Source organism: Plectropomus leopardus, chromosome 14 (genome assembly GCF_026936395.1).
Source record: "Plectropomus leopardus strain MGB_pleo_1.0 chromosome 14, ASM2693639v1, whole genome shotgun sequence".
NCBI classification, from domain to species: domain Eukaryota; kingdom Metazoa; phylum Chordata; class Actinopteri; order Perciformes; family Serranidae; genus Plectropomus; species Plectropomus leopardus.
The window spans coordinates 27,555,668-27,568,364 of record NC_142189.1 but is presented as its reverse complement, the minus strand read 5'-3'; the positions used below and the strand labels follow the sequence as shown (position 1 = coordinate 27,568,364).

General features: G+C 40.0%; 1 protein-coding gene across 1 annotated transcript; it reads left to right on the top strand.

Annotated features, from left to right (window-relative positions):
* Positions 1–4,525: 4,525 nt before the first annotated feature.
* On the top strand, positions 4,526–12,598 carry syf2 (SYF2 pre-mRNA-splicing factor). Its single transcript, XM_042501411.2, has 7 exons — positions 4,526–4,625; positions 4,980–5,078; positions 5,346–5,471; positions 7,497–7,614; positions 9,719–9,809; positions 10,374–10,472; positions 12,162–12,598. The coding sequence occupies exons 1-7, from the start codon at positions 4,608–4,610 to the stop codon at positions 12,325–12,327; spliced, it is 717 nt and encodes a 238-aa protein (XP_042357345.1). The 5' UTR covers positions 4,526–4,607; the 3' UTR covers positions 12,328–12,598.
* The last annotated feature ends 99 nt before the right edge of the window (positions 12,599–12,697 follow it).

Below are 12,697 nucleotides of genomic sequence, written 5' to 3'. Positions count from 1 at the left end.
AAATAACCAGTCAACCTGTTTCAGATGACCTCAGGGGTCGAGCTGGCTCATAGCTAAGAAGCATTTCAGAGAGATTTTGGGGTGTAAAGATGGACTAGAGACCACTGAGGGAGAGAAAAAACTAGGGAGAGAATGGATGTAGGAAAGAGTAGTATAAATGTAGCGCAGAGAAAGGTGGCAGGGCATGAGCTGGAACACACAGAGAAGCAGCAACAGAACAAGAGCCTGAGTGCAGAGGGGAGGAGGAAGGAGACAGAGATGAAACAGGACGGGTTGTGCCTGTCATGATTACACTGGCACCAGCGGGAACACTTGGATGAGATGGAAAACAAGACGCCATCTTGTGTTCCATTCATGTCTGCAGCGCCTTGGCCTCTGTTCCCTATACACACTCACGTTTACACACATCACACAACACACACACTGGCAGGAGCTTGTGGTTCCAGTCCAGTGACAGCGGCCTGTAGTCAGAGTGGCGACGCTTCGGGAGCAGCTCCTCGTACTGGTGGAGCATGTTTGTGTTGGCGCTGAATTAATAACTTTTCATTTAGTGCGGAAATGACAGGAATAGTAATTAAGGAAATGGAATGATTTTATTGGCCATGATGTTTATATTAAGTTCCAGATGTGAAGCAGCTGCTCGCACAGCGAGAGGCCCTGCCCCCCATGTGCTATCTAGAGGAACTCTTATTAAGAGCAAGATAACGGCGGCAGTTAAACAAATGTCTGTGTGCACAAAAACCATAGTATCTCATTCACAGCATGGAGCAAACTGAACTAATATCATGTCCGATTTGATTAATGGTTATGAAGGACCACGAGGTCTGCTATGTATTCATAAATGTGCCCCTAAAGTGCAATTTATTTGCAGATATAATGTTACTCTATTTCAGGCCTGATTTGCTTGACTGGAAAAGTTAATATTGAGGAGTGGCTGTTCAGCATTTTTGGGTGGCCCCAGCACATGCGAGATCCACGTCGTGCTGCACTTTAGTTTAGTATCCTGTAAATGGCAGTGACAGCATGCTTATATCCTCACGCTGCCTGTCACAAAGCCAGTTTCGGGTTTCAAATTTAGATCAAGCCAATCTTTACTATAACATATGAGGCTGTTTTCAGGCCTGTGACAAGCACAAGCACGGGAAACCATTGACTGTGTAAATAATAGACGTCACACACTGGTTTGTTGATAGCTGTTTTTAAAGTTTGGCATTTTGGCAATCACCATCTTGTTTGTCGGAGCCAAAAGTGACCATATTTGGAAGAGAGGGTGGAGCTGTGGAGGAGCGAGGGATGGATCTGACTCATAGACTGTTTCGGCGCCTCACAGACAGCCCATCACTCAAGTGGCCTTGCTGTAATTTTAATCGTAACTTTATGCCTTAATGAAATGTAAATGAATGAGTTATTTAAAAATAAGTAACTGCCCGTAAAGTTGTCATAAATGTTAAAATTAGCTTTAGAGACTGTAAAAATGTTTATTTATGTTGTTAAGTTGGTTATTTTAACATGGAGGTATATGGGGATTTACTCTGTTTGGGAGCCAGCCTCTAGTGGACATTAGAGGAACTACATTTTTTGGCACTTGTGCATTGGCTTCACTTTTCAGCCTCTGAGGTTGAAATAACAGAAAGAAGACTCCCTTTACTTTGCCTTAACCCACACATGTCCAAAGCCTGGTCCGGGGACCAATTGTGTTCCCAAAAGCAATTTAAAATAGTCCAATGCTTGTCTTTTGAAATATACTGTATGTGGCGCACAATACTGGTTTATCAAGCAAGACCATTTAGCATTTTTTCTGTTTACTTCATGATGACATCATACAATATGTAAACATGCACCAAGGCAATATTTTGTATTGATACACAGATGCCAAGTATTGATATTTTATTATATTAATATTCCTAGTTGCAAAACAAATAAAACTTGTGGTAGCAGACTAGAAAAATGATATCAGTATCTTTTTCAGTCCACTAGACAATTATTGCTGCAAACAAACTGACTAAAGTGAAAGCTTTATCTTATTAGATTAAAACATAAACGTAATACTCAGCTAATTGCAAAAAAAAATTAAAATAGCAATAAAATTGTATCGTGACCTAGGTTATATTGTACCAGGCGTGCTCTGGTTCACATTTTCTGTAGTGTTGTCACAATAAATGTAGAATAATATTCACACATACTTAAATGCTGATGTTCCTGTGTTCAACTTTTTCATTTCTCATGGGTGATTAATGTCAACTATAATGTTAGTTCTGTGTAATTATTTCAAATGCTACTAAAGTGGAAGTTCCTGTACTGTACCCTCAGTTTATACATGATATGAAGTTTAGACATGAAGCTACAGTTGTTACTCCAAGCTCTGGCCAAACTGCTTTCTGTCCAAGCAAAACATGTTCGAGCTTCCACTGCAGTGAGTGAACGCACCCTGAGGGGAGTTTAGTTAACATATGAGAACACTTGAGAAGTGTAAAGGATCTGTGGACGACATTAACAAAGAGATTAACAGCTATTGAAAACAAAGAACACACCCATAACACATAATGTAAACTCTCATCTTTGTTTCATGTCGATGTCTGGAAATTTTAAAAGTCACAACACATCGTACACAACTCTATCCCTGTTTTTTTGCAACTATTTTGCACCCTGCTGTTGTAGAGTTGGATTAAATAGAGAGGAAATGCTTACTTGCTTCATCCTCTTTTGTCATGTTACTTTACTGTTTCTCTCTCTTCATTTGCGAGTCATTTATGATGAAGATGTTTTCTTTTTAGCAGGGCAATCGTCACACCCTGCCAATTACTGTAGCCAGTGATGTTTTGTTCTGTTGTGATGTGCTCCCATCTGGTTTCCAGTGAAAATGCATCACTCCATTAACATTGCCTGTGATCTAGAGGATGCTTTAATCTAAGACTATAAACTCCACTTAATTACATCCTCCAAAAGAGCTCGATTAGTATAATGCAATCAAACAGGGAGCACATCCATTTTGGCAAGTCAAACATGCTCAAATGGCTCTTGAAAGTGTTTACTTTTCTCTACATCTGATCGTAGAATCATATTTGGCGGTCCCGGGTTATGATTCAAAAAACCTGATACATTTTGTGGGTAAAAGTAATATGCATTGCTAATGCATATGAGAGTCCATGTCTCTGCAGCAAGAACAACCATAACAATTGAGTTTAGGGGAGGCTGAACAGACTCTCTGTGTGGCACTTTATGACTTTATGCTTGACCTTTCATGCCTGTCACTGTATCACCCCCAGCCATAGGCCTGTTCATAAATGCTGCCTGTGTGCGCCGTTCTAGTTTCCAGTAGCCCAGCTGTATTTTTGCTGTGAATTTAAACTTCAAAAGGAAACAAAACGGCCTAGTTTTAAATTATACACAAAGACATCACTGTAAAATACAAGATGCCTGGCAATTACTTGCCCCAGTGCCCTGATAAAAACATCCAACGGTACAGAAAATAAGAAATTAAGTTTCTTGTGGTGATATAACAGGTTTGACATTGATTTTATGTTTAATAACTTGACTGGCATAACTCTAAACTGCTGCAGGGTTTCCAGTTTTCAGATAACGCTTTCTAAGACTTTCTAAACATCAGCTCCTGTTCTGTGTCCAATTCTAGAAAGTTGGATTAAAATAAGATCAATTATATTTGGTAAATTTTTTTAAAAAAAGTACCATCTGTTCAACAAGGAAATGCCTCCAGCTCTTTGAGAGAGGGGTGATGTAAAAAACCTCCTCCACATGACAGAATTTTCAGAAAGATGTATCATGATTGTGGAGGCCGTGGGTATTCTTAGTTATACCAATAAATCTCATGTTTGTGATCATCTCATGTAGATACACCACTGTTGGTCTCTTTGATGCTATTAAAAAAGGTCCCCTGTGTTCTCTTGTAAATATAAAACTGATTATGTAAGAACCCTGAAAATGTTGACACATATTTCAAATTGTAGTCTATCCTCAAATAATTTACAAGCTTCCTGAGTTTTAATCCTCTTTTTATATAGTTTTACTTCTTTATCCACTAGATATGTTTGGTCCTTTAATAAAAGTAAAACAAAAATTGTCAGCCTTGAACTGTGCACAAGGAGGTAGTACAAAATGGTCAGCTCAACTTGTCTTTACAGCTAAAAATCACATATTAATGTACACAGCAATACACGGCATATTTAATAACAGGTATAAAACAAAACATATATGTGCATATATGTTTGTGTGTGTATTTTTAATTCAACTTTATTGAAAATGCTGAATAATACAAAGTCAGACATCACAGAGGGCAGAAATTGTAAAAAAGATAAGTGACAGACAGAGAAATTGAACAATAAAAATTATAAATCAATCGCAAAGACAGTATTTTAAATTCATGCAGAAAACAAATGACCAAATAACAATGATATATGGTCGATAATTTTTGGGTTATTTACATTTTCAAGAAACTCGTTAAACAAACAAACGAACAAATAAGAAAAAAAAACTATGTTAAAACGACCTTTGTGATAAAATCAGGATAAAATGTGTTAGCGTTCTCTTTTTCGTAATATCCGGTATGAACATCACACTTCCGGTCTTCTTCCTCTGGAAAAAGCGCAGCAATGGCGTCTTGTAGTGAGGCAAGTATTTTCTCCTTTTAAATGTCAAATTACTCAAATTATTTGGTGTTATGACACATTATTGTCTGTCGTGTAATGTTATTCCTTTGAGAGCTATGAGTCTTTTTGTCGTTAGAGAATTGTCTCCGTTACACGCTTGTTGTTTACTATCGTGTTGTTGTGCTAAGCTAACCGATGTTAGCGAGTGCTAAGTAACGTTAGCTCGGAACATGGTTTCCTTGAATATTCGTTGTCTGTTTCTGCTCGATATTTTCCGCTGACTTGTCTGTAACAGACTGCACTCGTTCACTATATAGTCATGACTTATCTTGTATTATTCAGAGACAGTTGTAACGTGACTGTCGTTATTTTCAGGAGACTGTTACAGCTCCTGAGGAGGATCAAACTGAAACTCTCGCATCCCAGAAGAGAGAAGCGAGACTACGGAAATTTCGAGAGTTACATTTCAAACGGGTGAGTTGTTTGCCTGAATAAAGATTATTTACGGCACACAGACTGGATTTAATGTTCGAGATGTGATCTACGCTGCTCTCCTCTAGTGACGGAGGTAAGCTGAGCTGACTGTTACAGCTGTGAAAAACACCTTTAACAAAGAGGCGTAATCATGTTTAGGTACACTCTCTGCCCCAAGTCATTAGGTGTTTTGATGGGTATTTCTGGAAGCTCACACTTGCATACTGCTGCCTGCAAAACATGTCATCGTGTCATTTTCCACTGCAGAATGAAGCACGTAAGCTCAATCACCAGGAGGTTGTGGAGGAGGACAAGAGACTGAAACTGCCCGCTAACTGGGAGGCTAAGAAAGCCAGACTGGAGTGGGAGCTTGCAGAAAACGAAAAGAAAAAGGTATTCAAGTCTTGCATTCACAAACTCGGTACTCTGCAGTTTTGTCTAGATGTGTAGTGACTTGAAGCACAGATCAGACAGAGCTGCGGTGTCATCTACTAGCAAGTTTGTAGACTTATTTTCAGCTAATTGTGTATTTGTCAGATGTCTTTTCTGAGACTTAGACTTAGACTTCGACACATTTATTTAGCCCACTTGTGGGAAATTAACTTGTCACAGCAGCCGTGTGTACAGAAAAAATATATAAAATATCAATATATACAAAATATAACATATACAAAAGTGCACAAATAGGCATGTATCAAAGAAGAAGAAAAAATGTACAGGTTTTAAATACAAAAATCAAAGATATACAGATTAAACAAGATGCAGGTAAGAATGTGGGAGAATGAGGGAGCACTGTTGTTGTATTGTAATAAATAGTAATAAGGATAATTAGGCAGGGGCAATTTTTAAAATACAACTGAAAGAGAAAAAAAGTGACATGTGCAAGATGCAACTGGCAGAAACTTTTGATTGTAGTGAGTCCAGGTTATTGTTGGCTCAGGCTGGTGTTGTATAGCCTGATGGCCGATGGAAGGAAGGACCTGCGGTAGCGTTCCTTCCTGCAGCGTGGGTACCGCAGTCTGCTGCTGAAGGAGCTGCTCAGGTCTCCCACAGTCTCATGAAGGGGGTGAGAGGGGTTGTCCATGATGGATGTCAGCTTAGCCAACATCCTCCTCTCACCCACCTCCTCGATGGAGTCCAGGGGACAGTCCAAGACTGTCCAAGACTGAGCCGGCCCTCCTGACCAGCTTGTTCAGCCTCTTCCTGTATCCACATTGAAATACTTGTGCTGATGTCCAAAAAATATGTATTTATAAGGATAGGTGTGTTGTGATGAAGTAAAACTGTTTTGAATATGCACCATGCTGTGTAGCACATAAGGTGTGGTGAGAATATTTTGAATTGTGGTTGTATGAGGTACTTATTCTAAGTCAGTGTACAACCTACAGTCGGTTGCAGTTCAGCAGGATGGAGTCTGATATTGAAGCTAGGAGATCTGCTGTGGAGAAGTCGGCAACAAAACATATCACAAAACATTTGTTAAACTATATGCTATATTATGAATATATTCACAGATTTACATTCAGACAGTGATTTCCTATGGGAGAAATTAAGCCATTATTGCTTTCTTCTAAGCCTGACTCCATAGACAAAAACTTAAATTTAACATTGCCAAACAGAGGAGCTGAGTTTGTTTGTGTTATTTTGTGAATTTTACATTTAAATGTTGTTGTTTTTTTAAATTAATCAAAGTCACACAATAACACATACAAAACACCCAAACTGATCAAGGGACAATAGACCAGCAGCTCCTGTCTTCAGCAGGCTAAAATTACTGTTTTAGTCAGTTAGTTTTGGTGTCTTAAACAAAAGCATAGAAGCAGCACTGAAGCTGTTAATGGCTTCCCCTGTTAGAAGGGCCTGTCCATGGCAAGGTAAAATATTTTTAATCTAGCATCAGTGATTTTTGTAGGTGTTTTTTTTGTTGGTTTTTTTTTTTGGTTGTTTGTTTGTTTTTTTTAAGTGGCCAAATTTGTTCTGCTGCCAAATTTGTTCTGCCCCTTTCCACAGCAGTACACTGCTTGGCTTCTGTGTGCCCGGCTACCATCTACTGTATATAATACACTGACTATGGATAAGTACCTCATCAGTTTATTACTGTACAAGATATAAGTCACACTTTGTCTTCACTTCATACATAGCTAGAGGGCTGCTCCATGTTTCACTCTTGCAGTAATAATTGATTTCCCTGTATGTGTCCCTCTGGTTCCTGCATAGCCTTTTTACTTCTACATTCTGAGCCTAGATTTTATATTGCTGCCTCCGTGAAGCAAACAAGAATGATTCATTTACATCAATGAACCTCCATGAAAAACTTTCAACGTTTCCACAAAATGAACCCAGGGGGCTCATACACTTATCAAATCAAAGAGTCGTTTCATATATATATATATAATAATAATAATGTTTGACTTTCAGGAATGTGCTGCCAGAGGGGAGGACTATGACAGAGTGAAACTGCTTGAAATCACTGCTGACGATGCAGAGCGCTGGGAGAGGAAGAAAAAGAAGAAGAATCCAGACACAGGATTTGCAGGTTGGTTACAGAGTCTCCAGCAAAGACAGACATGAATTGTTTGTTATGCTCTCATTGGTCCCACCTGTTTAATAGAGTATGAGACATGTTGTATAATGTGAATGAATTAATTGGTAATTAACTCCTTGTTAGAGTTGTTAGCATGGACAGTTTTAGTTAGCTTTGTTTTATTTTTGTAAATTTAGCTTCAGAATATAAAATCACAGGTGTATTGTACAGAGATGAACCAGACTAAGACTGCACTCAGAGCAACTCGAGTCCTGTGTGAAAACAACGCAGCCCTTTGATACATTCATTCATTCGTATGGAGCCAGTTCACCGATGTATCAGGGGTACAAATGCATGGGGCTCCAGGAAATAAGTTAAACCTTTCACATTTTCCAGCAAGGTGGGCCAAACAAGTACATGCAGGCACACATTCCTAGTGGATTTCTTTGTTATGAGAACAGAATATTTAACCATTTAACTTCGCAACTGGCGTGTTGACTGATAGTTGGCAAAGTATTTAAGTTGTAAAATCCTATTGCGCCTTGTTGTGCAGTGGTTTGGCGTCTGTTACTGGATTTCCTGGATCATAATTTGTATCTCTCTGGTATATTTAACAGCACACATGTTTGGGGCATAATGACACAGCCTCCTGCCCTTAAGTCATTTTGGTTTGGCTTTTCAGTCGCCTTGTGTCGGAAGGAGGAACCAGAGAGACAGCAGCTTTTGATCACTCAACACTACAGCTGCCCTTAAGGTGTTGACCAAAATTACTCGGTACCAAGTGGTATAGAAACATACCCAGTCAATTGATAATTGCATTTGATCCTATTTGTGCCTCAATGCCCCGCTGGATCAGTAAACTTTCTGTTGCTGCCGTCTCCAGGCTGCTTTCTTCCAGGCCAATGGTCAGTCCACCGTCTGCCCAGTTAGCAAGAGCTGACACAGCAGCAGCAGCAACATCTGACAGTCCAAACGAACTCTTACCAAACCCAAAATGTCTTGACTCTGTACTCATATTCGTTAGGTTATGTTGGCTGTGTCGTGTAAGCAGTGAGCTCTGTCACTGTGCGGGCAGCAGCTACAACCCGTACAGTCTGTAATGTGGTGAAGTCGAGCACCATGAATTGACAGAGCTGACAGTGCAGTGTGTAGAAATGCCACCAAAATGTTTGAGTATGGCGATATTACACACCACTCCATTCACATTATGGGTGTGAAATGAAGTGCTCTAATGGTTTTGGCATAACTTAGAAGGTCTCTGATATTCAGCTGGTAACAACATTTTTTAAACAATACACAGCCGTACTCAACACATGCTGATGCCAACCTTATATTCAGCTGAACAGCTAAACAGCTGTGAATGAGTTAGGCTCAAAGTTCAGATGAAAGACTGCAGTCGCACTTAGCTTTATTGCTTTAAAGAAATTTAAACTTATTATTACACATTTCTTTATCAATAAAAGCGAAATTTCTGTCCATTTCACACCTAATACGGTTGAGGTTGGCATTTAACGTCAGTGACTGATTGTGGGGACTTGCATCAGAAAGTAACATGGGAGAAAGTGGTGACTGGATCAAAGCGCTTTATTTTAGGCATGTCACACCACAGAACCTCAGTCTACTCATTTAGTAAATTGTAATTTGATGCAGTTCACGCTTGATGAAAAGAGTGGTACACTGTGCTTCTGGTTGACTTTTCTGTTCTGCTGTGCCTGTGCATGTGACCTCCTCAGAAACTCGTCACACAGTGAAATCTTGCTCCCTGCTTCTTACATAGCGGCAGTGTATCGAGCAATACTGGTTGCATGTAAGGACCCTTTGGGATGTTAATCATCTCAAACTGCTCCCAATTTAATCTCCCAGGGAAAAAAAAAAGAGTTGCCGTGTCTCAAAAATATGGCCGCCATCTGTTGCATCAAAACCTCCTCTGAATTAAAACCTCTGGGGAGAAAATTATCACCAGAGGGTCTTCAAGAGAGGAGGAGCGTTGCCTCTTCATCCCTTACTTAACCAGCCGCAGGTTGCGTCGCTGAGCCCCGTGCCTGTATGCTGTTTGTTCCGGTAATTTTAACTCAGTCAAATTTTCTTTTTTTCCGTCTCACACAACGGTCTGCAGGTTACGCCGAGGCCCAATTCCGACAGTACCAGAGGCTCACCAAGCAAATCAGACCAGACATGGAAACCTATGAGAGGCAGAGGGAGCAATGGTGAGTTAAGTCTTCTTTTTGCTGCGAAAATACTCTACTTGTGTCTATTAATACTTCCATATAGGCACCATGAGAACAAATATGGCAGTGCTAGATTTTTGTGCAAACGGCGCCATAAAAATTATGACATGAGGACGTCTTTGCTTTTAAGACCGTAACTGTGAAATTTTCAGTCAAGTAAAATGAATTGTAACATTTTGCTTTGCGTAATCATCTAAGAATTAACCAGTCACATGTGCACAAAGCATTTTCTATATGTTAGGTCACGTACCCCCTCATTTGCCCTGGGGTTAGCAGTGACTTCCCTCCGGAGTAATTCTAAGATATTAGAGTGCAATTCATGCACGCTAAGACAGAAGAGGAGCCGGTGCCTGCAGGTTTTTCACCCTTAAAGGCTGATTTTCATGCAGAGCTATGAAGGATGCACACTCACAGTTTCCCCGTGATCTTCTCTCATCAAGATGACCTTTTCACAAAAATAGAATGAAGTTGATTTTTAATCATGTTAAAAATGAGATTATATGTAGTTATGCTTTTTCTAATTCCTTTCCTGGTGCTCCACAGTGGTGAGGACTTCCACCCCACATCAAATAGCCTGATCCACGGCACCCATGTTCCCACAAAGGAAGGTATTGACCGTATGGTGGAAGATGTTGAGAAACAGTAAGTCACGCGCAAAAGTAGATGGTAAAAGAGAGATATCATCTCCTCTGCTGACCTTCCAGTAATTTCATCTCCCTCTCAGCCCTCCCGTTAAGAATCAGCCAGACTCAGCAGGCAGTCCACATGAATAAAACTTTGTGCTAAGTAACAGTTCTTTGATTTCTGCTCTCTGAGAAATAACAAGAAGCACTAGACTAGACAGGCCTAACAAGCTGAAGGCTAATGAAGGTAAATTTTGGCAAAACAATACATCTCAATCGATTTTTATTCCCCCCCATGATGTTATTTAAAAACATGTTTGGGTTCGGCTTTGCTAATTTTTAATTGGTTTAAGCAGTTCAGATAACCCAAGATGTTCTTTTCATATGTCAGAAAGACAGAGGGTTCATTCAGAAATTTTCCGGTGCTGGTACACCACAAACGTAGTGTGGAGTCTGGAAATATGAGACCATCTCTGTCATAATTATGCGTGGAAGGATTGAGTTTGTGACCCCTTTGCCAATTTTGGAAGAGGAGATGTTTTGTGTGAACTAGGGCCTATCTGATCTGCAGAAATCAGCCCTGGGTGAGCAGCTGATGGGAGGTAGTCTGTTATTATCGGCCTGCATGGGGTGATGCTTAGGTGGGGGCGGCAACTTACCCATGTTGACCACCTTCAGTGGGACCTACAATGCTTTTCATATATATATAATATTACAGCGTCAAATATGTAAAACCCACCAACATAATAACAGCCCACAAACTCAATACACCAGAAACATAATACAGATCTGCAGCTTTTAATGTAATATTCCCACAAACACAATACTTTTCTCACCAATATAATAACAGTTGCTTACTACAAATGTAATTCATAATTTAAGCCTATATTGGCATGATGTTTCTGTAGGTTAATTTTTATGTACTCAGACTTTGACATGTTCTGGCCCGCTCTGCTCAAACCTGTGATGTGTTCTAATGAGCTGACTCGAACCCATTGCCAGGTGTATACGTTAAAAAAAACAATGAACACAAAGATTATTTTTATATCACATTTCTGGGAAGTTATTTCAGTTTTATAAGCTGAAGACTTTTACCTTCCCACAAACGCAACAAATCCCTGCAAATGTATCAGCTGTTACATTTGGTGTGACCATGGCAGACTATGCACATGACCTGAATTTCAAACAAGTGGGTGTGGGTAGATGGTTTAGCAAAACCTTATGAAAGCCACTATAAAGACAGCACACAGGGCTCACACTGTACCTTCACCATCTTTCACATGCAACTGCTGCTTCAAAGGGTTTAGCTCTTGCAGGTTCTTTGTTAAATTTTGTTTTTGCTACAGAGATCCTATTCACCTTTGATCATGCGGGTATTTTCCTGAGCTGTTCTACATTTGAGACAGTCTACGGCTTGTGTTAGAGATGCGACTGTGGGGCATTAGACAAGGACTCTGTTGCCAGCGTGTGACGCACAACAATGCTTTGAAGACACAGTGAATCAAGACTGGGAGCTCACAAATTGACAGTATTTTCCTCTGAGTATGTATGTGTGTTAGGTTTTCCATTGCCACTCTCCTCGCCAAATTTAAACGCACACCCCCAAATCATTGCCTGTAGCCAATTATTGTTATTGGATATGCCATGGATGGTGGCCATACTGGTTTATGAAATCCGCACTAAAGCTGCTTTTATTTGCGATCGTCAGGATAGAGAAGCGGGCCAAGTACAGCCGACGCAGAGCCTACAACGACGACGCAGACATCGACTACATTAACGAGAGGAACGCCAAGTTCAACAAGAAGGCGGAGCGCTTCTACGGGAAATACACAGCAGAGATCAAACAGAACTTGGAGAGAGGCACAGCTGTCTAGTGGGTCCGGTCATCTCCGTGGACATGTTTTGTCTTCACGTAGGAGACTTCGGTGCATCTTTTTCTCCTCAGTACTGGCTGTATAAATAAATTACAAATGCCAAAATGAACTCTACAATGTAAGGGAGTTGTCTGACACTTTTTATATCATGCTAAACTTGTTTTGATCTGAAAGATTTGTGATTTGTGGTGTTCCTTTGTACAGTATTAGAAGTTAAAACAACTGTTATGATTATTCTTTATTTTTAAATAAACCACTTCCAGTTATCTTACACACTTGTTTGTTTTTCTGTGGCTTTGCTGCGTGTGGTCTCATGATGTAGTCGTTCTGAGCGTGAGAATGAACTACCATCAATCCTCGGGGCTTATTT

Coding starts and splice junctions, on each gene's coding strand:
- syf2 (XM_042501411.2), top strand. Junction 5,472..7,496: donor CAGAAAACGAAAAGAAAAAG/GTATTCAAGTCT, acceptor TTTGACTTTCAG/GAATGTGCTGCCAGAGGGGA. Junction 10,473..12,161: donor GTGGAAGATGTTGAGAAACA/GTAAGTCACGCG, acceptor TGCGATCGTCAG/GATAGAGAAGCGGGCCAAGT.